Genomic DNA, 25,163 nt, shown 5'->3' with positions numbered 1-25,163 from the left:
TTTGCAGGATGGAGGTTTCGTGTGGTATGAAAGTTAACTGCCACAGTTTTTTCAGAATTTATAATGAGCCTAATGGTCTTGAAGCTGTGTGTTAAGGTATGCATAACTTATACTGCAACCTCCTGCAGATTTTCCTCATTCTGTGATTTAATTAGAATATTAGTGTCTTTTACAAGCAGTACAGTGGTTCCATCATGTATTTTACTAGCCAAGTCATTTACATACAGCAGAAATAGGGCAGGTCCTAGAACTGACCCTTGTGGGACTCCATATTTGATTTTCTGCTCACCACTGTAAAAACTAGAAATTTTGTGTGTTTTGCTATCTTGGTGTTTTATTTCTGTAATCTGCTGTGATTACTGAGGTACAACTGGATATGCTTTTCAGACTGGCATCTAATTCCATAATTACTTAATTTACACAAGAGAATGCCATGATCAATTACATCAACGGCTTTACTTAGATCCATAAATATCCCAGTTACATATTGTTTATCATCCACTGCTTTTAATACTTCATTTAAGAAGGTAAAAATTGCTGACTGAGTTGACTTTTCAGCTCTGAACCCATGTTGTGAGTCACTTATCAACCCCTCTATTTAGGAAAACTGTTAATCTTCTAAGGAACATTTTTTCCATAATTTTGCAGAGGCCTGACAAAACAAACTGGTCTATAATTAGCAATATCACTTTTTGCACCCTCCTTATGCAAAGGTGTTACTTTTGCAGTTTTCACATTATCTGGAAATACACCACTCTCAAAAGATGAATTTGCTATGTCTGTTAGTGGTTCCACAATAAATGTTGCACTAGCTTTGATAACAGCATCTGGTATCTCATCAACATCCACTGAATATTTATTAGGTAATTGTTTTAGGATTCTTGACAGTTCCTCACGTGTTGGTGAATACAAGAATAATGTGTCTGAATGAATTTTTTGATCTGAGTGATTGGTTGGCTGTTTGTCACGGTATGTATTTATTAACTGCTGTGCTATATTTGAGAAATAATTGTTGAAAGCACTAGAAACACGTTTGGGGTCAGTTAGTTTATTTTTATTCATAATCAGCTCAAAATTACTGTGATTAATTGGCCTGGTGCCCATTTCTTTTCTTATAATTTGCCAGGTTGCTTTAGTTTTATTCTTAGAATCACATAATATTTGGTCATTTTCTAGTTCTTTTGCTTTTGAAATAACTCGTGTTAGTATTCTTTTGCATCTTTTGAAATATGCAACAAAGTCAGAACTGGTATTATGCTTTGAGTACTCATACATTCTCCTTTTATTTTGACATGATATCCTTATCCATTTTGTAATCCACTAGTTTTTTTTTTAGCAGAGTTCAACATAGTTGTTTTCTTGGGAAAAGCCATTTCAAAAAATGTTTGAATGTAGCCATAAATTTAGATTTCTCATTGGTCTCATTACAGTCATATACATCTTTTCAACTTTCACTCTCTAGGAGAGAACAAAAATATTCCAAATTTTTTATACTGAAATTCCTTTCAGTGTGTTGTATTTAACTGGGAATTTGGGGTTCTGAAACATTCATTGCAAGAATTTGAGCATAGTGATCGCTAAAACTAATGTTTACAACTTGTGTGTTATAGGCATATTTGGACGTATTTATCAAGATCTGATCAATAATAGATGCAGAGGTAGGTGTTGAATGATTGTAATAAATTTACGTCATCTCTGAATTTATTGGATTTTGAGAAATCAATATTAAAGTCACTAAATATAATTATATTTTTCTTGGGAGAGTGAATTTCTTGCAAGAGTTCCTCCATGTGATTGTAAAACATTTTTTGTCTCCATCTGGTGACCTGTATACACAAATAATAACTGTATTTTGCCTTGGTAGTTCAGCAACAGAGTGTTCTATATCTTTCACAGGACAGTTTATGGTATTTAGTTACACTATTGAATTCAATATTTTCTTTAACATATATACAAGTACCCCCATGACTCGATATTTTCCTACAAAACACGCTTGCAAATTTGAACTGGGGAAGGTATGTTTGCTCTAATGTATCTTGTTTGAGCCAGTGTTCTGTAAAGCATAGTACAGAAATATCATCTAGATCATTTAATATTATTTCTATTTCATTTAGTTTATTCGGGAGCGACTGAACATTTTGATGGAGTAATTTAAAATTAGGCACAGGGAGGGAATCATTCCTTGCTTGACCACTTACCTCACTATTTGAGCAAGTGTAATTAGTGGTAAAAAATCCCCACATTTTCCAGAGATGGTGTCCGTGGTGTTTGCCATGTGGCTTGCTGGTTCACCGTTTGTGGGTTCCTGCCTTTCTTCTGTTGAAATGTTCCCAATTTTCACTTTTTTTCTGCCCTTTTTCACTCATCTGTCGATTAATGACTGCCTTGTTGCTGCATTTGATGGCTTGAAATCCGATCTAGTAAGTGTGTTGTTATGACTTTCATTGGGCTTATATTTTGTTATAAAATGGTCCATAATAGTCTGGTTTTTCATGGGTGGTTTTTTCACTTCGAGACTGGCACTTTCTATCTGACTGTCCACTTGCGGAGGCTTTTTTCCTGTACTGGTACTTGATTTTCCAGTTTTCTACATCTACATCTACATCCATACTCCGCAAGCCACCTGACGGTGTGTGGCGGAGGGTACCCTGAGTACCTCTATCGGTTCTCCCTTCTATTCCAGTCTCGTATTGTACGTGGAAAGAAGGATTGTCGGTATGCTTCTGTGTGGGCTCTAATCTCCCTGATTTTATCCTCATGGTCTCTTTGCGAGATATACGTAGGAGGGAGCAATATACTGCTTGACTCTTCGGTGAAGGTATGTTCTCGAAACTTTAACAAAAGCCCGTACCGAGCTACTGAGCGTCTCTCCTGCAGAGTCTTCCACTGGAGTTTATCTATCATCTCCGTAACGCTTTCGCAATTACTAAATGATCCTGTAACGAAGCGCGCTGCTCTCCGTTGGATCTTCTCTATCTCTTCAATCAACCCTACCTGGTGCGGATCCCACACTGCTGAGCAGTATTCAAGCATTGGGTGAACAAGCGTACTGTAACCTACTTCCTTTGTTGTCGGATTGCATTTCCTTTTCGTCATGTGTATGAAAGGAGCAAGCCTATTACAAATGCAAATCTTTCCTTGTTTGTTTAGATGTAAACCATGAGTTGTATATTCATTTCTTTTCAGGCATTTGATTTCGAAATTCACAGATAATCTCTTCCTACACACGGCTGTGGCAGTGTTGATTTTTTCTAATATAATGTGGTTTGCAGCTTTGATTTTTCCATTTAGACCTTGTGCGTCATGTCTAACCAGTATTGGGTGAATTATTACATTTGTTTTTTGCACCAGTTTAAGTATGTATTCCAAAGAAGCTTTCATGTTCCTCTGCAATTCTTTCAGAGGTTTATCAGTGTCATTTGTGCCATCAATAATGATTGAAGTATTGTTGACGAAGATATTACCAGTTAATTTGTCTGCATTTTTCACAACTTCCTTAATTTTATAATACTTTGCACACATAATTTTTTGCCTAATTTGTCCTGTAGTATACCACCCCCCCCCCCCCCCCCCCCCCCACATGAACGTAAGCAGCTTCAAATCATTGGATGGTAGAGGATTCTTTAATAATGTGTTGTTTTTTTCACATGATTTGTTACAATCAAATCACAGGAAACAAAATATCGGTAGTTAAAGGCTGCTCTTATTTGAATGGCTTAGTCCAGTATGGCATCTCCCAAGTTCTACTTGTGAAGTAAGGGCAGTACCGCATTCCATGGGCCATGTTCCTCACCGCAAGCCAAAAATTTGATCTGGTAGATTCTTCCTTTCACATTATCTAATGTAGTTGAACATGAATTTCCACGCTGTGATGTCACTAAACTTGACCAGATACTCATTCACGAATGCTTTCACATTCCATGAGAGGATGAAAAGTAGCACATTCATATCTGGGAACTTGCAATTTTTTTTGCCTTATGTTTTCCAAAAGATTATGGGATTTTCTTATTAATTTAATACAAGCATGATCTGCAATATTAAGTGTTATTTATTATAAGAGTACTCTATGTCAAGGGGAGAGTTGGATCAATTTTGTGAATGTGTCAAGGAACATGCGCTACTCAACTGTAAGACTGCACTTATGTCACAGGTTGACAGGTGTAAAGGACTCAGAAGCATAGGCATTGATGGGCTAATGGGAAATAGAGGATGTACTTCTCGCAGTAACAAGAAATTCTAATCCACTGAGATAGAAATTAAACTGCATGCGAGATCGTCTGGACAAGACTCAATATCAGGGATGGGCATAAAATGGTAACTGGATTCTTCACACACAAGAATCGTCTCATGATGTAACCAAAAACTGTTAGTTCCCAAAGCACACTGTAAACATCACTTCAATCAACCAACAATCAATTGGGAAAATTGTAGTTTTGCTAGTGGTGTGTGTGTGACAAGACATCCCGTGAAACTTTCCAAAAGCCTTCTCTGAAAACTACCTAGAACAGATAGTTCAGAACTCCACCCATGATGGAAATATATTGGACGAAATGCCAGAAAACAAACCTGACCTCTTTGAGGATGTCTACATCAAAACTGGTAGCACTGACGAAGTCACAACTGGCAACAAAGGAAGGCATATATGTTCAGTACTGTAGATGAAAAAGCAGTACTTTTATACCTGAATGAAGAACTTTAAACTTCCAGCACAAGGCAGTAGAATGTAGAGGAACTAAAAGAATAGTTGACCATGCACTGCATAGATATGTACCCAGCAGAACAGTTCATAATGTGAGAGACCTTCCATGGTATACCATCACAGTAAAGAAACTTCTAAGGAAACAGAGACTATTGTATAATAGGTGTAAAACAAAGCATAGGACCAAAGACATAGTGGTACATGAAGCCTTCAATGACCACCATACTGTAATATTGTCAAATGACCTTTCACTAAACCCAAAAGAATTCTGATCCTATGTAGAGGCTGTTAGTGACCCTAAAGCTAGTGCCCAGTCCTTACTGAATGGGAAGGGAACTTAAACTGAGGGTAGCAAAGCAAAAGCTAAAATGCTTAACTCTTGTTTCAAATGTTCCTTTACAAAGGAAAACCTGGGAGTATTGCCTCAATTTACTCCAAGCACAACTGAAAAGATGACTAAAATCAGTGTTAGTGTCAGAGGTGTTGAAAAACAGATGAAATCGTTAAAACTGGGAAAAGATCAAGTGCCTGATAGAATCCCTATCAGATTCTATATTGTATTTGTGGCTGAGTTAGCCCCTCTTCAGCTACAATCTATTGTAGACCCTGAACAAAAAACTGTGTCCAGTTCTTGGAACGAAGCACAGTCACACCTGTCTACAAGAAAGGTAGTAGAAGTTACCTACAAAACTACCGTCTAATATCTTTTACATCGATTTGTTGTAGAATCTTAAGATGTATTCTGAGCTCAGACATAATCAGATATCTTGAACCAAAAAGACCTCATCTATGCCAACCAGCATGTATTCTGAAACCCAACTTGAACTTTTCTCATACAACATACTGAAAGCTTTGGATCAAAGCTGTCAGGTAGGTAATGTATTCATGGTTTGAAAAAAGCATTTGATTCAGGACCTCATCTATGCTTATTGTCAGAAGTGCGATCTTGTGGTATACCAAACAAAATTTGTGACTGGACTGAGTGACTTTTTTGATAGGATGGATGCTGTAGGTTATCTTGGATGGAGGGTGATCATCAGATGCAGAAGTATCTTCAGGTGTTGGGACTCTTGCTGTCCATGCTGCATATAAGTGACCTTGCAGACAATGTTAACACTAACCTCAGACAATGAAGTACTACCTGAAAGAAGCTGTATAAATATTCAGTCAGATCTTGATAATATTTCAAAGTAAAGACTGCAAAGACTGGCAACTTGCTTTAAATTTTCAGAATTCTAAATCTGTGCAATTAATGAAATGAAAACACATAGTATCATACGACTACAATATCAACGAGTCACAGTTGGAATCTGACAACTCTTACTAATACCTGGTTACAGCACTTTGTAGGGATATGAAATGGAATGATCAATTAGGCTCCATTATGGGTAAAGCAGGTGGTAGACTGCAGTTTATTGGTGAAATACTGGGAAAGCTCAATCAGTCTACAAAGGAGATTGCTTACAGAACAATTGTGTGATCCATTCTAGAATATTGCTCAAGTCTGCAGGACCTGTACCAGATAGGTTTAACAGGTGATATTGAACATGTACAGAGAGGGATGGGATTGTTTGGGGGAAGAGACCAAACTGCGAGGTCACTGGTCTCATCCGATTAGGGAAGGACGGGGAAAGAAGTCGGCCTTTCCCTTTCAAAGGGACCACCCCGGCATTTGTTTGGAGCGATTTCTCTAAATCACAGAAAACCTAAATAAGGACAGTCGGACCCGGGATTGAACCATCGTCCTACCGAATATGAGCATACAGAGAGGGGCAGCACAAATAGTCGCAATTTTATTTGGCCCATGGGAGAGTGTGACAGCGATGCCTACTTACAAAATTTCAAGAACCAACTTTAATTGATGACCCTAGGAATAGAGTACAAACCCATTTGTACAATCTACTTAAACTATTGTAAATAATTTGACTGTTCACACGTTAAAGTGTGCATTTTCTTCATTGCGTGACATCAGATCATTAAGAAAATGACAAACAAAATGAAGAAAAAGAAGAAAAAACAATATAATGACAAAATTTATATGAACACACAAATGAGCACATCAGCAGAAGTCAATTATGGACCAAGTATTATCAATTGTCGTAATCTTTATCACTTTGTAGCAAAATTCAACAGCAATAAACCCTTGCTTTCTACCTATTTAGCAACTGCCGAAATTTGTTTAACACTTTTTTGTAGCACTATTTAAGCAAGAACTAATATTCAAATGAAATGAGTGATTTTCACACCATTTAACTTGGGCTCAAGGGAACAGCAGCTATCTTCTTGTTCGCAAAAAGAAGACTAGAATTTTCAATGAAAAATGAATGTGGCTTGTAGCAGTATAAAAAACAGTTAACTTAAGTAAAACAGACAGGGTGTTTATAAATGAATATTGGGGTTTTAATGCTTTATAATATTTATTATATTAAACTTACAGTTATAAATTATATGTCAAATGAAGGAGCAAGTCAAACAGTTTTACCAAGAACCTTATAAATGTTCAATGTGAGCACCATTTGTCACATGGCACACATCAAGTCTATAGCCGAGCGCGGGATAGGCTGCAAGGGGCCCCAATGACAGGGCTTGCTTTGCATGGCCTCCACATTCAACTGACCCAACGCCATGCAATTTTTTCCATTGGGGCTTCATCAAGAAACGTGTGTACATGCCTCCGCTACCAACACACCTCCCTGAATTAAGAAACCGGATTGAAGCAGCTGTTGCTACAATCACTGAAGACACACTTATCAATGTTTGGGAAGAACTAGGCTATAGACTTTATGTATGCCATGTGACAAATGGTGCTCACATTGAACATTTATAAGGTTCTTGGTAAAACTGTTTGACTTGCTCTTTCATTTGACATATCATTTATAACTGTAAGTTTAATGTAATAAATATTATACAGCATTAAAACCCCAATATTCATTTATAAAATATACATTCAACAAAATGGAACTAAAAGAAAGTAACAAAATGAAATATTTTCAGTAACCAGGAGTGGGAAGTTATTAATGTTGCTACATGAGCAACAGTCATGATTTAACGTAGACGACAGACAGAAACACTTTATTTGAAAATATTAGAGTGAAGACAATACATGAATTGCCGACACAATAGTCAATTGACAGTGCTTTTTTGCATAGTAGTTAAGAGACACTGTAATTGAGCCTGAAATTTTTGATAGCCCAATTGCACAAGGACGAAACATATTTACAGGATACAGGAAACCACCACCGTCAGGAAACCCCATGATACCTGACCTAGGTAAGGAGGGTGGAATGATTCAATTTGTGCATTTACAAAATTTGACTGAAAAGTTTCCAACATGTCTAATATAACACACACAAGTTTGTCAGGACAATTCTGATAAAAGACTGAATACTGTAGAAAACATTATCAAAAATTTTCCAACTTATTCCACAGTTCAGATCAAAAATTATCATAGTTATTAGAGGAACAAAAGAAGAGTATACGGATGTTAGATGACTAAATTGAAGCACAAAATAATTTAATAATTGCACACAATGAGCTGGCAAAAACCATGTCTGCAATTTGAACAAATGTTTCAGAATTGCAATCAGTATGTAACAATATCTCCAATAAGGTACAAAAGCGATCAAGAAAATCATGTTTATGAAGATAAAGGAGAAACAAATTGATATCGAAATAAAAAATTGAACGACTGCACAAAAGTTCGTGTGTTTGATACTGGCACCAACCTCCAGATGTCAGACCCTCAGAACTTTGCCAAACATTGCAAATTGATAGAGTATCAACCAAATCTCCGATCTGGTTTGTACTATGTGCTGTCGTCCAGCAGAACAGGCATAAACGATTTAAAATTAATACCAGAACTACCAGAGCATAGGGAAAGTGTATCTGTGAACAAACAACTAATACCCATAATTCCTGCGAGTGTGTTGGCAGAGTGTTAGGTCACCGTACAAAGGGTCTCTGGTTCAAATCCAAATAATGCAAATTTTTTCAATTTTTTTTTTCACTGAATTATGAGTGATAATACAGTGACATGCAAAAGGGGTGTTTGGAGTTTACAGCAATGCCCTATTGGCAGTCTGCTTTCGCTTTACTTCTTTGAAGAAATAAATCTGTAAAATACAGATACTTCTGTGGGTTAGCAACTTCTGTTAATCAGTATGACAAAAAACAAGCCAAAGTTGCATATTTCACTTTTTATTCACTTGACGATTAGTTTCAGACCAGGGCCCACTTTCAAATCATCATCATAACATAGTGTATTCCGAAAATGCTAAAACATGTCAAAAACATGCAAATGAACAGCTACAGCACAGTTATCTGTATGCGCTGTAACTGTTCGCTCATTTCTGACATGGTTTTTGCATTCTTGGAAATACCATTTTTGGCTATGGTACAATGATTTGAAAATGGGTCCCGGACCAAAACTAGTCACCGAGTGATTAAAAAAGTGAAATTTACAATTTTGGGTGGTTTTTCATCGTATTGACAATGTTATAATACCTCTATTGTATAGCATCTTTGAAGGAACTGAAATGATCGATGTACACTTTCAGGGCATCTAGAAAAGAGGAGACAAGAAAGATTTTTCCTTTTCTTCTTTTTATGATAAATTTTATTATCTTTCAACCACTTACAGCAAATTGTACATAGCAATGTGAACTAATAAAACATAATGTCTTTGAAGTCCAATAAGGGTTACATTCAATTTTTTTAGTTACTACCTCTTCTGTCTATTTGAGTTATTGGTGGAGAATGTTGAATAAATCAGCTATATTAATGATATGTAATAGAAACTTTACTTATAAACACATGAGTCTTTATGAACACAAAAGTTATTCAATTAATTTCTATATCAATTTGATACAAGAAAAGGATCTCTAGTGGATAAAAGACACAGAAGGCTGGGCGAAAATGTACATTACACTGCAGACTCAAAGCCAAACGGAAACAACACAAGATTCGTTTTGGCAGACTGCGATTAAACTACTGAGGCTGGAGGAGCACACTATGAAGAGGTAAAACACCAATCTTAAGTATTTCCAAAAGAATCAGCACCCATAATTACTCCAGAAAGGACAATCTCTACAAAAATCTTTGTAGAAAATTTTTATTGTTCTTTCAGTTTCTGTAAGGGATACTTAAAAAACACTTAACTGATCAGTAAAATAGCAGCATAATAGGGTACAGTTGTGCATAAATGTAAACATATGACATTGCCTGTAATGTCTCAACAAGATAGTTTGAACACCATCTCTGAATGTCACTAGCATCAAAACCTTCATGGACACCTAGCAGGGAAAACTGTACATGTGACATTTTTATAAGATAAAAAAGTGTTTCCTTTTATCTTCTATTTACACAGCAAAATTCAGTATATTTTGTAACACACTGTATATTGAAACACAAAAAAATCCAGACTTGTTACAATGTTCAATATATCTTAGTTATTACATGACTGATTCAAGTGTAAATAAAAAGAAACAATGATTAGCACTGTTAATTTGTGGTGTCTTTTGCTTCCTCAATAGAAGTGAGGCACTTAAACAAAAACTAACCATGCTATCACTTTGCAAAAATACTATGGTCACTTCCTTGCCCTTAACAGGACAAGTCAGTGGAGTTTATTCATTCTTGTGTAATATAAATACAATAGTAAGGCTTAAATGTGTATGACAGAAATGTGGATGCAGAAAATAACAAAGATAAACAACTGAAATATCTGTTCACTAAAATTTCTAGCACAGTGCTCTTTCTTGTGAGAGAAAAAATGACAATGTCAAATAATAATGACATGTAGATCAGTTGATGAAAAATGACTGTTGAAAGAAATAAAAATGTTTGAAAAAAGAACAATCTCAAGTAATTTTACAAACCAAATATTGATAGTTTGATGTTTTTTATTCCTTGAAATGCCATTCATGAATAAGTATCAGAAAACTTATTTGAACTAAATTCTTTGATAAGCTATTCATGTACATGGGAAAGTTGCAACTGGAGGGAAAACTGTCACCACAGTGGCAAGCACGCTAAACCTTTCAGTGAAGAATTCTAATAGTCATGTAAATTACAAAATAACAACATATAAAGACTTATTAGTACACATGCATTAGAAAAATTGGCAAGAAAACATTAGGTATAAACAATGCATAACAATGAAATAAAAGCTGTCAAACTTAATAAAATACAGCGGACATTTTATCCCTACTTTTTAGATGACAAAACTCAAGTCATTGTTTTCTGGCGTAATGAAGACAGTCTGTTATATAACGCATAGTTTCGCCATTGTCTCATAAACATCAAATCAGCAGGTGTAACAGTGGGCTGTTGCTCCAAATAACGTAGCGTGAGGTCAAGGGATTCTGCTGTGCCACTGTGTGGCACCAGCTCTCCTTTGTCGCTTTCAGACTCATTGTCACTTCCATCACAGCAGTCCACTTCTTCCTGGTCTTGAGTCACAGCAACAACTAAATCAGTGTATGTCAGGTTTTCCACACATGCCCCATCTGCTACCATCCACTCATCTACGTCTCCTTCACTAGCTTTTTCACATCCAGGGATTGTCTGTATCATTTGTAGTAGATTTTCCTCTTCATTTTAAACTAGTTTGTCCTGAAATTCAAGGGATGTCCACAGTTTCTCCACAATTTTCTCAGAGTATTTTCTGAAATATTCTGCCATGCGCCTCAGTGGCCCAATAAACAACATCCTTCACATTGGTCTTTTTAATTTTGTCCACAAAAGGAATGCTATCATCTTGGAACAGCATTCTTACAAATTGTTTTCTGTAAATCAGTTTCAACGTTTGCAGTATGCTCCGGTCCATCAGCTGTAGAAGTGGTGTGACACTCGGCGACAAAAACTTCGCCACAATTTCTCCATAGCATAATTCCTCAGAGTTGGGGTGAGATGATGGCGTATTATCAATCAGAAAGATTGCATGGGGGGGGGGGGGGGGGGGGGGGGGAATGATTTTCCTTAGAAAACCGTTTAACAGAGGGAACAAACCGGCCGCAAAACCATTCATTGAACAGCTACCATCCATCCATGCTTTTTTCTGGTTGCAGTAATATACGAGCAGGAACTTCATGTTACAGTTTTTAAAAGCTCTGGGCCCAGCAGATTTGCCGATCAGCATTAAAGGCAGCTTGCGATTACCAGCAGCATTGCTGTACACTAATAAAGTCACACATTGTCTTCTGCTTTTGATGCCAGGCTTTTTGTTGGCAATGCCCTAAAATTAAGGCCAGTCTCGTCAGCATTATAAATTTGTTGGGGAGAATACTGTCCCCTCTTTTATTTTTTCAAATACACCCAAGTATTCCTTCACTGCATCACAGTCAGAAGAAAGCTTCTCTGCAGTAATTGTTAGCTGACTGATTCCATGAAGTTTTTTGAATATGTCCAACCAACCCATACTCGCACTAAAAGACTCCACTCCATTCGTTAACTTGTTCAGGTAAACAGCCTTCTACTGAACTAGTGCTCCATTCAAAGGAGTCCCCCTTTCTCTTTCTTGCGTAAACCTAGGGAAAGAGCTTCATCCACTTTATCGTACTAGGACTATTTCAAAGTATGCAGAATTTCGAGTGGTTTTCCCAAAGACGTTGCACAGGATTGTTCAAGCTTCACTTGGTTCTTCTTCCAATCACAAATGGTTGCTTTACCAACACCCAGTTCCGTTGCCAGTTTAGATACATTATATCAGGTTCAAAGCATTCAGTTTTTCTTTGAGAGTTAATGTTGTATGTTTCCGTTTACTTATCTCAACAATGCACAACAATAAGGACAGGGAGTGAGTGAGGGTGAGCCATTGCTCCCACACTTGTTCCCATTTGTTACCATGGTGTACCTACTTGTCTGCTTGGTATACTTCACTGTAGAAACTCGTCACTGCAATTCCGGCTAATCTGAACAAATAGGTAATCCGAACAAGGTCCAGTCCCAATTAGTTCGGATTAACAGGACTCTACTGTATGGCAAAAATCAGTAATTCTGACAACAGCCTTAAGGCTATATGGAATGAAGTGAAACAAGAGACAGGACAATCAGCCAAAGAATAAGATAGTATCACTACTGACTTAAATGGAAGGACTGTAAATGATGGGTCACATGTTGTAAATTTGTTCAATAATCATTTCTTAAATATGGAAAAAAAAAAAAAAAACCGGGTGTAAACAGTTCAAGAGAAAGCACAGCAGCAAGTTGAAAAAGCAACTATCATAAAATTCAATCCTATGGGTGTATCATCAAGTTCTCCCTCTGAAAGAAAAAAGAGGGTGTGTGTGTGTGTGTGTGTGTGTGTGTGTGTGTGTGTTTTATTTCCAACAGAGTACTAAAGGTTTGTTCCCATATAATAAGTTCTGCCTTTTATCAACTACATAATGAATCACTTACTCCAGGCACTTTACCAAAGAAGTTGAAATTTGCAATTTTCAGACCCTCTATAAGAGAGGTGATAGTAGTGAAGCTGGTAAGTAGCTACTGATATGTCTCCTGACATAATTTTCCAAAATTTTTGAAAAACTGATGCATTATAGAACAGTAGCCCACATGAGCAACAATAATATACTCAAATTCACACTTTTGATTTCAGAAGAGTTGCTCTACTGGGAATGCCATTTACAAGTACACTCACCAAATTTTACAAGCACTGAATAACAAAATAGCACCAGTTGGTATTTCATGTAACTTACCTAAAGCATTTGGCTGTGTGAACCACAATATCCTCCTACTCCTTGATAAACTGAGGTTTTATGGAATTGATGGTATAGCCAACAAATATTCATTTCTAACTGAACGAATGCAGAAAGTTGTACTTAGTAATTCAACAAATGTAATCAAGGAACACCTATGACTGAGGAGAAATCACAAAGTTCTTGGATCTGCCATTGTTCCTCCTGTGTGTAAACCATCTACCATCTAATACAAAACAAGCAGAATTAGTTCTATTAGCAGGTGTCACCAATATAGTAAGTTATCCAAGCATACCTACAGCAACAGAAGAAAGGGGGGAACAGGTCTGTGGAGTACGAAGGATGAACCAGCACAGTGATTTCATTTTTTGTGCAACAGTCACGGACCAAAAGGAATGAATGTGCAAATGTGTTACTGTATGCAAAAGCCATGAATTGTCTTCGCCACATTTCAAGCCATTTTCTTCTCTCATTTTCTTGCAGCCATTGAAACATGTCCCAATAGTACCATCGATTAATAGTTTGTCCCTGTGGCACAAATTCATTATGAACTAATCCTTCAAAGTCAAAGAAAACTATCAGTGTGGCTTTGACATTTGACCTAACCTGACAAGCTTTTATTTGGTCTTGGGGAACCTTTCGTGACCGAATTTGAAGGATGAACCCTGGTCTCAACGTCATAACCATAGACCCACATCTCACCTCCAGTTATGATTCTCTATAGGAACACCTTGCTCTCGTTCGCAGAATCCAACAGCTCTTCACAGAGTTAGCGGCAAACGTCTTTTTTGTCTTGAGTCACGAGCCGTAGACAAACTTGGCAGCAACTTGATGCATTCGAAGGTGCTGTGTCAGGATTTCATGAAATGATCCAACTGAAATGTTACCTTCTTCTGCAATCTCTTGGACAGTCAGTCTTTGATCAGCACACACAATTTCATTGATGTTCCTGACATGAGCGTCATCGGTAGACATTGAAGGGAGTCTTGAATGAGGATCATTTTTAACTTCCTTCAGGCTTTTTAAGCCATGTGAACCATTCGTAACACCAAGTACGGCTTAAGCATTCATCATTGTAGGCTTCCTGCCTACACACACAACATTTAATACAGACACATTGATCCTCTAACTGTGCCATGTTGACATTCACAAAATGTGGGACACGATGTCCTACTCAATAAAGTGCTGAACAATAACTAACAGACATAACAATGAAGCTTCTGGCAATTACACTTTAAACACAGGAGTGTGTAGGGATGCCAACCACATTCCACTGCAACACAATATTGGTGAAAAATTACGAATGTTCCGTAATTTTTTGAACAGACCTGGCATTCAGTTTCAAATGTCTAGAGGTACTACTCCAAGGAAGGCCACTTGACAGCATGGAGGGGGGGGGGGGGGGGCAGAATGATTGATGTACTTAAGCCCTCCACAAGACACCTGCATCTGGATTACCGATGAACTCTTGTGAGACGTTAATGGCAGAAAAAGAACATGAGGAGCCAGAATTATCAGTTGCTTGCTGGTCAGAATGACAGGAAACTACTTTTGGTACTTTAATTCCATTTTTGATGCTGAGCTCCAGAAGCTCCAGCACTTGTATACAATTTACCAACACTAGGATCAGACATAGTCAAACCTTTTGCTGTGACCATTTGTCAGGAGCAAGGTGCACAATCATATATCATTATGGCACTGATTAAACTGTAGCCCAGCTGTAATGAGGTGCAGATGATGACTATAGTAATTAGTTACCAGAGCACACACATCATGGAAAGGCAGAGCCCTATGGTCCGAAAATGGTATCAATTCTACACTGCTGCCGTGGACTGACATCTCTGTTACTGCTAAGACATGAACTGCCGCACAGAAAGGTGCTGTTCTTGCTGTTGTTCCTGTGGTGTCACCGCCAGACACCACACTTGCTAGGTGGTAGCTTTTAAATCGGCCGCGGTCCGGTAGTATATGTTGGACCCGCGTGTCGTCACTATCAGTGATTGAGACTTCCTAGCACTCGCCCCAGTTGTACAGCCGACTTTGCTAGTGATGGTTCACTGACAAATTACACTCTCATTTGCAGAGACGATAGATAGCATAGCCTTCAGCTATGTTATTTGCTACGACCTAGCAAGGTGCCATGATTAGTTTCTACTGATATTGTAAATCATGTAATGTCAAGAGCGACGTTCGTCATTAATGGATTTAAGTTAAGTATTCCACCAGCTATGTCCGTTTTTCGCAATTCTAATTCCCTTGTCATGTTCCAGACCTCACGCCAGCCTGCATGAGCTGAGATGCTTGCATTTTTGTCTCCTTTAGGAACACGGTTGGCTCTCCTGCCAACCACAACAGTTCCTCTTTAAGTGCAAACTGCTGCTGCTGCTGCTGTTGTTGCTGTTGTTACCAAACTTCCGAATGATTGTGAATATGTCACTGAAAGCATGATAGGACAAGACATGGTAGCCACTTTTCTGTCAGCTCCCAACATGGTCATGTAATACATAAAGTGAAGTTCATTGAGAGCAGAACATTAAGAGAAAGTCAGTAATGGGAACATGTTCTGGTACAATGCACATTCGAAATCCAATAAGCAGAATGCTGTGACTGATAGCAGGTCATTTAACAGATTGTACTAGACTGAATCATGGCTCCCTGCTTGGTCCTGTTGCCGCATGAGGTTCAGTCCATCTGACTTGGTGCACACACCCCTTGTGGTGATTGTCAGCCGCAGTTCTGCAGTCCCTTTGAGCCGCAATGGACATTGGCTTTTTGTGATGATAAAGTAACACAGATCTTGCCTCCAAAAATGCAGGATGAAATTAGGTATTTTATCACTTTTCATTTGTATGTAAATTGGGCACCACCTCCTGAGTATAGATGTTTTCTCTAGCTTTATTTTATTGTTACTATTAGAATTATTATTATATTATCATGAAATTTGCAAGCGAGTTACCTGCAGCTCTGCTTGTGAGACATCAATCTCTCCGCGATACACAAATTCAATAATAAATTTGAGATCACTAAAGCATACATCTTGAGGCATAATAATTGTGGGATGCTTGCATGGGTTCTCCATCAGCAACTTTTGAAAATATGATGAGCATGCCGAAAGGACAACCTGAAACCAGAACAAATGCATCTTATTAGTGGATCCTGTATATACACTATACAAAAAATACTACACCCATAGAACTAACTTCCTAAACTGCTGTCTTCTTATCTGCAGCTAATTTTTAATCTTATTCATAGCTCAAATGTAACAATCCATCTGCAGGGGTAAAAAGACATCCATGGCAATCAGCACATGGTCTGATGGTTAGAGGGAGGGATGGACAAAAAATGAAACCAATCTTTAGCTTTTCATAAAACATATGTCACAAATATATAAAACCTGATGGAGTTGGCACTCCTCGACTCTCAAAAGTCTTTACATAAAAAAAAAAAAAACAGTGACATGAAAAGCAATTATATTCATATCAAGTATCTAACCTGGTTTACTACCGAACTGGAAACTTCTTGCAGAACGCAGCACTCTATCCCAATTGAAGAACCAAGAAAATATGCAAAAGTGATTTCTCACAAGCCTTGGGGCAGTTAACAGTTCTATTACAGTCTGTTACATGGTGAAGAGTTGTTGCTGTAGGCTTTAGTACGAAGATAGGTTTGATGCAGTTCTCCATGCTGCTCTATCCTGTGCAAGCTTCTTCATCTCTGAATAACTACTGAAACCCACATCCATTTGAACCTGCTTACTGTACTCATCCCCTGATCTCCATCTGCAATTTTTACAACCCCCCCCCCCCCCCCCCCCCCACACACACACTCTTCCCTCCAATACTAACAATTCTCTGATGCCTCAGAATGTGTTTTTCCTTTGATACATATCTAAGCCTAACTTTGTTTTGTACGAATAGCAGAAGTTCTTCTATTGTAAGCTTCCATAACTATTTTAATCTGAATTTTAGTTGTAAATTTATATTATAATGTTTAACAAATGAGAATGTTACCACAGAATAGGTAAACATGGAGTGGGATGTGAGTGTTTTGAGTTATGTTTCACTTGGTGACCTGTGTGGGGAAATTCAAGAGAGAACTCACTGATGCATTCCCACAAAACTATATATCACACAGAGAAGATAATCACTGGCCAGATGAGAAAGATTTTTGCTCTTCAGGGTTAATTAGATCCCACAATATGTGAATTAGACATTCTGAAGAAAGAACTAGGAAAATATTAGAAGCAAGGAATGATAAGGGAACTGAGTTCAAGTGACATTTTACATAACACTACATGGTCACAGACACAAACATTTCCCCATTTTTTTTGTGGTCTTGGTTCAAAAAGTGTCATTTATCTTTGATGTTCACTCATTTTAAGACTGCTGCAATGAGTGTGCGTTCACGTGTGTGAAAGAAAGGGAGAAAGAGAGAGAGTACTTTCTTCTTCTTGTGCAACAGATTGTAACAAGTTTTCTCCTGAACAGGATTATTAATGTTGCTGAAATTAGTCACCTTCTCCCCTCACAGTTCTGGGAAATAAACTTTTCATAGCACGCATTGTGCATAAGTTCAAGAAAGAAGGTCCACTTGCATTGCTCCTATTAGAAGCAATACTACACCGAAGATTAACACTTTTTGTGAACTTGTCAAAGGTGATTAGCACTTAACTGGGCTTGAAGTCCCTAAAACTTCAAATCAGTTATGGAAGTATTACTATCCAGAATGAGTTGGGATTCCTGTAAGTGACAGCTCACTGGGTTCTAAAGTTCTTGAATAAACAGCAAAAGTTGAATAAATTGCAAGTCATTTCACACTTCTCATGAGATGCAAGAAAGGTGATAAAACCCCTGAATCAAAGAAAATCAGTATGTGGAGGCAGATGGAAGTCAAGATATGGTTATCTGATGATACACTCATGGCTATGTTGTTCTTGAGGTCGATTTCCTGCAGGAACATAGGACCACTGCTGTCAACAAGTTCAAGGTGCCTACCATTCAAAAAGGCACAGAAATTAGATCAGAAGTGTGTTGCTGCACCATGACAATGCCAAACTCACATTGCGGCAATAGCCCAACAAACAAAGGCCAATATGCTTTGGGTTACAGTCTTCAACCAGACTTACCACCGTGTGACTTCCATCTGTTTGGATTGCTCAAGGAAGCTCTCAGTTGAGAGCACTTCATGACCAATGCAGAAGTACAACCGTTTAACCAGTTGTACCAAATCATTTCAGTCAAGTTCTTGTACTTTCTTTGAAAACTGCATTGTTGTTCTTTGTTCTTGCATTAAAAAACTTCTGAAAGGATGGCTAAAATGTATCACTAACATGCAAGATTATGTAAAAAAACAAATAGCTAAACTTTAAATTTCAATTAATTTTGAAAAATAAAAGTTTTTTTTTTTTTTAAATTGAATATAAACAGTCACAACTGCAATAAACTTTCTGTTTTTATTTATAAAAGGTTAACAGTTTCCATATGTTTTACACTATCTTCAAACCCACACCATAATTAGATGGTGGCTGTGAACTGAGCAGGCACTGCTTGTCCACGAATGCTAACAACTCACACAGAAGTTAGCATTCATGCAGGTGCTGCGCTAACTGCTATGTGAGTAGTTAGCATTCACGGAGGAGCAGTGCCTGCTCAGTTCACATCCACCATCTACATTATGGTGTGGGTCTGAAGATGGCCCACAACACACAAACACTGGTAACCCAAAACAAAGATTCCAAGACTTACCAAGTGGGAAAGCGCCGGCAGACAGGCACATGAACAAAACACACAAACACACACACAGAATTACTAGCTTTCGCAACCGATGGTTGCTTCTTCAGGAAGGAGAGGGAAAGACGAAAGGATGTGGGTTTTAAGGGAGAGGGTAAGGAGTCATTCCAATCCCGGGAGCGGAAAGACTTCCCTTAGGGGAAAAAAAAGGACAGGTGTACACTCGCGCACACACACACACACACACACACACACACACACACACACACACACACACACATATCCATGGTGCGGATGGATATGTGTGTGTGTGTGTGTGTGTGTGTGTGTGTGTGTGTGTGTGTGTGTGTGTGTGTGTGTGCGTGCGCGTGTACACCTGTCTTTTTTTCCCCTAAGGGAAGTCTTTCCGCTCCCGGGATTGGAATGACTCCTTACCCTCTCCCTTAAAACCCACATCCTTTCGTCTTTCCCTCTCCTTCCTGAAGAAGCAACCATCGGTTGCGAAAGCTAGTAATTCTGTGTGTGTGTTTGTGTGTTTTGTTCATGTGCCTGTCTGCCGGCGCTTTCCCACTTGGTAAGTCTTGGAATCTTTGTTTTTAATATATTTTTCCCATGTGGAAGTTTCTTTCTATTTTATTTACATCATATATATATAAAGTTCACTATGGTTGTGACTGTGGATATTCAATTTTAAATAATAATTAAACTGCTGTACTCCAGTGAGACTTTTCTCAGAAATTAATAAAAGTTTCATTTCAAGAAGTTTCTTTGTGATTTAGTGAAACTTTTAAATCTGGCCTAAAGTATATGAGGAGTCTCACAACACGGAGAAGAAAGTAGTGTGCAGCACACTGGTAGGAGTCTCACAACATGGAGAAGAAAGTAGGGTGCAGCACAATGTTAGATGTGTAACTTAAAGGCAGGTCAGAAACAAAGACAACTGGGAGGAAGAACACCTTGCTGGTAGGTAGCAGTCTAGGGATGAGTGTAAGTCAAATGCTACTGGATAAATAAAGAACAGGCAATCAGGTCACAAGTATGATGAAGTGGCATAGCAATTTGCCCAGTAGAAGATTTTCAGTTCTAATTGTCTTTCCCACTGACCACAGAGTAGAATAGCCTTTATAATTAAGAAAATCAACCATGAAACTTAACTGTAAATGTGAAAAAGGTTGTGGACTGAGCATAATATGGGACTCTGTTACAAAAAACTGAACAAATTATTTTTGGGAGTTACCGGGGAAGTGTCAATGCAGATGTTTATAACTCCAAGTATTTTCAGGTTGACAAGGAGAGAGTGGCACTGTTTCTTGGGACAAGCTGTGTATATTATTCTATTATTCTAACAATCTTCTTCTGTGTTTTTAATATGGCTGCTAACACGACTAAGGTGAACCAGGCATGAGACAAACACAAGTATTCTACCCTTAGATACTCAATAGTGACTAAATTTAAAAGTTTGCACGCGAGTTACGACACTCAGGTTGTATTTCTGCATATTTTTAATACGTTCTTCCCAGACTAGTTTTGAGTTTACTACATCTATACTCGACAAACCATGGCAGATGGAACATCCCATTGTACCATTTGTTAGGGTTTCTTCCTGTCCCATTCACATATGGAGTGTGGGAAGAAAGATTGTTTGAATGCCTCTGTGCATGCAGCCATTATTCTAACCTCATCCTCGTGATACTTATGTGAGCATACAAATAGGTTTGTAATATACTCCTAGAGTAATAATTTAAAGATGGTTTTTGAAACTTCTTTGGATAGTTTACATCTATCTTCAAGAGTCTTTCAGTTCAGTTCCTTCAGTATCTCTGTGATGCTCTCTCACAGATTAAACACACGTGTGACCATTGTGTAGCCTTTCACTCTATACATTCAATATCCCAAGATAGTCCTATCTGGTACAGAACCCCCACACTTTAGCAGTATTCTAGAACCAGTTATACAAGGGATTTGTAAGCATCTCCTTTTTAGATTGATTGCACTTTTCCAGTATTTTAGCAATAAACTGAAGTGTAACATATGCTCACCCCCGACTGAACCTGTGTGATCACTCCATTTCATATTCCTATAAAGTGTTACACCCAGGTATTTGTATGGGTTGAAATATTCCGACAGTGACTCATTGATGTTATAGTAATAGAAAACTACATTTTTTTTCCCATTTTGTGAAGTGCAAAATTTTACATTTCTGCACACTTAAAGTAAGTTGCCAATCTCTGCACCACTTTGAAATCTTATCAAGATCTGACTGCATATTTATGCAGCTTCTTTCAGATAGTACTTCATTACAGGTAACGGCATCATCTGCAAAAAGCCTGATTTTACTAATAAATATACATCATCAACAGCAAAGGTCCCAATACATTTCCTGGGGCACAACCAGCATTATTTCTACATCTGACAATGACTCTCCATCCAAAATAACATGTCACTTCCTCAGACCAGTCACAAATTTCACTTGATACTCCATATGATCATACCTTTGACAATAAGTGTAGGTGTGGTACCGAGTCAAATGCTTTTCAGAAATCAACAAATACAGCATCTACCTGACTGCCTTCATCCAGCTTTTCCTATCATTAGTGTTTCCGAAATTCATGCTGGTTGACGCTGAGGTGGTCATACTGTTCAAGATACCTCATTGTGTTTGAACACTGAATATGTTCAAAGATTCTTGTGGATCACTTCTACTACTGTTCTTGTAGGTGGATGCAATCTGTGCCTTCTTCCAAGAACTGGGTATGGTTTTTTGTTTGACGGGTCTACGATTGACTATAGTTAGAAGAGGGGCTGCTAACTCAGCCGCAAATTCAGTATAGAATCTGACAAGGATTCCAACAGGCCCTGACGCTTTGTTCAATTTTAGCGGTTTCAGCTGTTTCTTTATACCACCGACACTAATACTTCTTTTCAGTGGTACGAGGATTAAGCTGGGGCAATCCTCCTGGGTTTTCTTTTGCAAAGGAACACTTGAAAACTGAGTTATGCATTTCAGATTGTGCTTTGCTAACCTCAATTTCAGTTCCAGTCTCATTCACTAGGCTCTCGACACTGGCTTTGGGGCCACTAACAGCCTCTACATAGGGCCACAATTTCTTTGGGTTTGTGAAGATCACTTGACAATATTCTGCTACAATAGCCACTGAATGCATCACACATTGCTCTCTTAACAGCCAAACATATTTTTCATTCAACATCTGTTTATCTATAGTCTTATGCTTTGTTTCGCACCTGTTATGCAGAAACCTCTGTTTCTTTATAAGTTTCTTTACAGTGGATGTATACCATGGAGGTTCCCTCCGATTACGGACTGTCCTGCTGGATATATATCAATCCAGTGCATGGTCAATTATTCTTTTAAACTCTAGCCGGATCCCCACCATATGCTTCTGCCCTGAGCTGAAAGTTTCAAGTTCCTCACTGAAATAAGACACTACTGACTTTTTATATAGTTTCTGCTTGTTTTGGTTCCCCTTCGTACTTATGTAATCATTGTTGCCTTGACTGCATCATGATCACTGATACCAGTCAGTGAGCTCTGGTCTACTTGTTGCCATTAGATCCACTATACTTCTATCAATGATATCATTCTGAACTAACTGTTCTACGTAGTTTTCAGAGAAGGCATTTAGTATTATTTCACAGGATGTCTTATCGCGCCCACCACTAACAAAACTGTAGTTTTCCCAATTGATTGTTGGATGATTAAAGTCTCCACCAACGATTACAGTAAGATTGGGGAACTTACATACAAGTGAACCAAGGTTTTCTCGAAAGCTTGTGGTTACATCAGGAGAAGAGTATGTTGAGCAAGAGAAGGATCCTATTACCATCACATGCCCACTGCTGATACTGAGTCTGACGCAAACAATCTCATATGCTGTTTCCATTTCTATCTTGGTGCATTTGAGTTTCTTGTCTACTGTGGCAAATAAACCATCTCCATTTGCCATTAGCCTCTTCTTTTGATACACACTTTTATTTCCCCACAAAATCTCACTGCTATCAATTTCAGGTTTCAACCAGCTTTCTGTAACTACACTACTGGCCATTAAAATTGCTACACCAAGAAGAAATGCAGATGATAAACGGGTGTTCATTGGACAAATATATTATATTAGAACTGATATGTGATTACATTTTCATGCAATTTGGGTGCACAGATCCTGAGAAATCAGTACCCGAAACAACCAACTCTGGTCTTAATAACAGCCTTGATATGCCTGGGCATTGAGTCAAAATGAGCTTGGATGGTGTGTACAGGTATAGCTGCCCATGCAGCTTCAACACGATACCACAGTTCATCAAGAGTAGTGACTGGCGTATTGTGACAAGCCAATTGCTCGGCCACCATTGACCAGATGTTTTCAATTGGTGAGAGATCTGGAGAATGTGCTGGCCAGGGCAGCAGTCTAACATTTTCTGTATCCAGAAAGGCCAGTATAGCACCTGCAACATGCAGTCGTGCATTATCCTGCTGCAATGTAGGGTTTCGCAGGGATCGAATGAAGGGTAGAGCCACAGGTCATAACACATCTGAAATGTATCGTCCACTTTTCAAAGTGCTGTCAAAGCGAACAAGAGGTAACCGAGACGTGTAACCAATGGCACCCCATAAGATCATGTCGGGCGATACACCAGTATGGCAATGACGAATACACACTTCTAATGTGCATTCACCGCGATGTCCCCAAACATGGATGCGACCATCATGATGCTGTAAACAGAACATGAATTCCTCTGAAAAAATGACGTTTTGCCATTCGCGGACCCAAGTTCGTCATTGATTACACCATCGCAGGCACTCCTGTCTGGATGCAGCATCAAGTGTAACCGCAGCCATGGTCTCCGAGCTAATAGTCCATGCTGCTGCAAACGTCGCTGAACTGTTCGTGCAGATGGTTGTTGTCTTGCAAACGTACCCATCTGTTGACTCAGGGATTGAGACTTGGCTGCATGATCTGTTACAGCCATTTGGATAAGGTGGCTGTCATCTTGAATGCTAGTGATGCGAGGCCGTTGGGACCTAGCATGGCATTCCATATCACCCTCCTGAATCCACCGATTCCATTTTCTGTTAACATGTCATTGGATCTCAACCAGCACGAGCAGCAATGTCGTGATACGATAAACCGCAATTGCGATAGGCTACAATCCAACCTGTATCAAAGTCGGAAACGTGATGGTACGCATTTCTGCTCCTTACACGAGGCATCACAACAACGTTTCACCAGGCAATGCCAGTCAAGTGCTGTTTGTGTATGAGACATTGGTTGGAAACTTTCCACATGTCAGCACATTGTAGGTGTTGCCACCGGTGCCAACCTTGTGTGACTGCTCTGAAGAGCTAATCATTTGCATATCAGACCATCTTCTTCCTGTCGGTTAAATTTCGCGTCTGTATTACATCTTCGTGGTGTAGTAATTTTAATGACCAGTAGTGTAGTATTAGGTAAGTTTCACAGCTTTTCAAGACTGCTTCGAACTCTGGCACTTTTTCGTGAATGCTTTGGCAATTTACCATTAGCATTTTAATACTTCCACCTGTGCGAACCATTTCTTTTGATCTTATGTTGATACTTCTGGGTTTCCTACAGCTTTTGTTATCTGGACTGGATGGAGAGTCACCTAATCTAAAAAAACCTTATATGCACCACACACACAGTAAGTTACTGGAGTAGGAGCCTCTGATGTGTAATGCACACCAGACCTATTTAGGGGGACCCTGCAGTTTTCAACCCCATCGCCCAAATCCAGGGAGTTGCATCCTAGCCTTGTCACAGGACCTTTGGTTCGAGTGGAAGGACTGAACCAGAGCCTTCAGAGGGTCACGATCAGTTCTGGAGACAATGCTGCAAATTGTGAGCTTTGCTGGAGCTCTATGCACAAGGCTGCTCTTCTCAACCTTCCAGTCACTGTACTGACATAGAATGAGCTCAGAGCCCAGATGACAAGCATCATCTGTTCCAACATGTGCCATAATCTGCAACTGGTTGCATTCTGTTCTTTCAATGGCTGCTGAAATAG

At 38.7% G+C, this 25,163-nt stretch overlaps 1 protein-coding gene across 1 annotated transcript in view; it reads right to left on the bottom strand.

Moving 5' to 3' along the window:
* The window catches only part of LOC126355226 (protein bric-a-brac 1-like), a 208,681-nt gene that overhangs the window by 108,903 nt on the left and 74,615 nt on the right, over positions 1 to 25,163 (bottom strand). The window contains exon 3 of the mRNA XM_050005485.1: positions 16,352 to 16,516. Coding sequence (XP_049861442.1) covers positions 16,352 to 16,516 — 165 coding nt within the window. The remainder of the gene's footprint in view (positions 1 to 16,351; positions 16,517 to 25,163) is intronic.

The sequence above is a fragment of the Schistocerca gregaria genome, chromosome 3, assembly GCF_023897955.1.
Source record: "Schistocerca gregaria isolate iqSchGreg1 chromosome 3, iqSchGreg1.2, whole genome shotgun sequence".
NCBI classification, from domain to species: domain Eukaryota; kingdom Metazoa; phylum Arthropoda; class Insecta; order Orthoptera; family Acrididae; genus Schistocerca; species Schistocerca gregaria.
The sequence above is the reverse complement of the archived record's forward strand: the minus strand, read 5'-3'. Positions and strand labels throughout refer to the sequence as shown.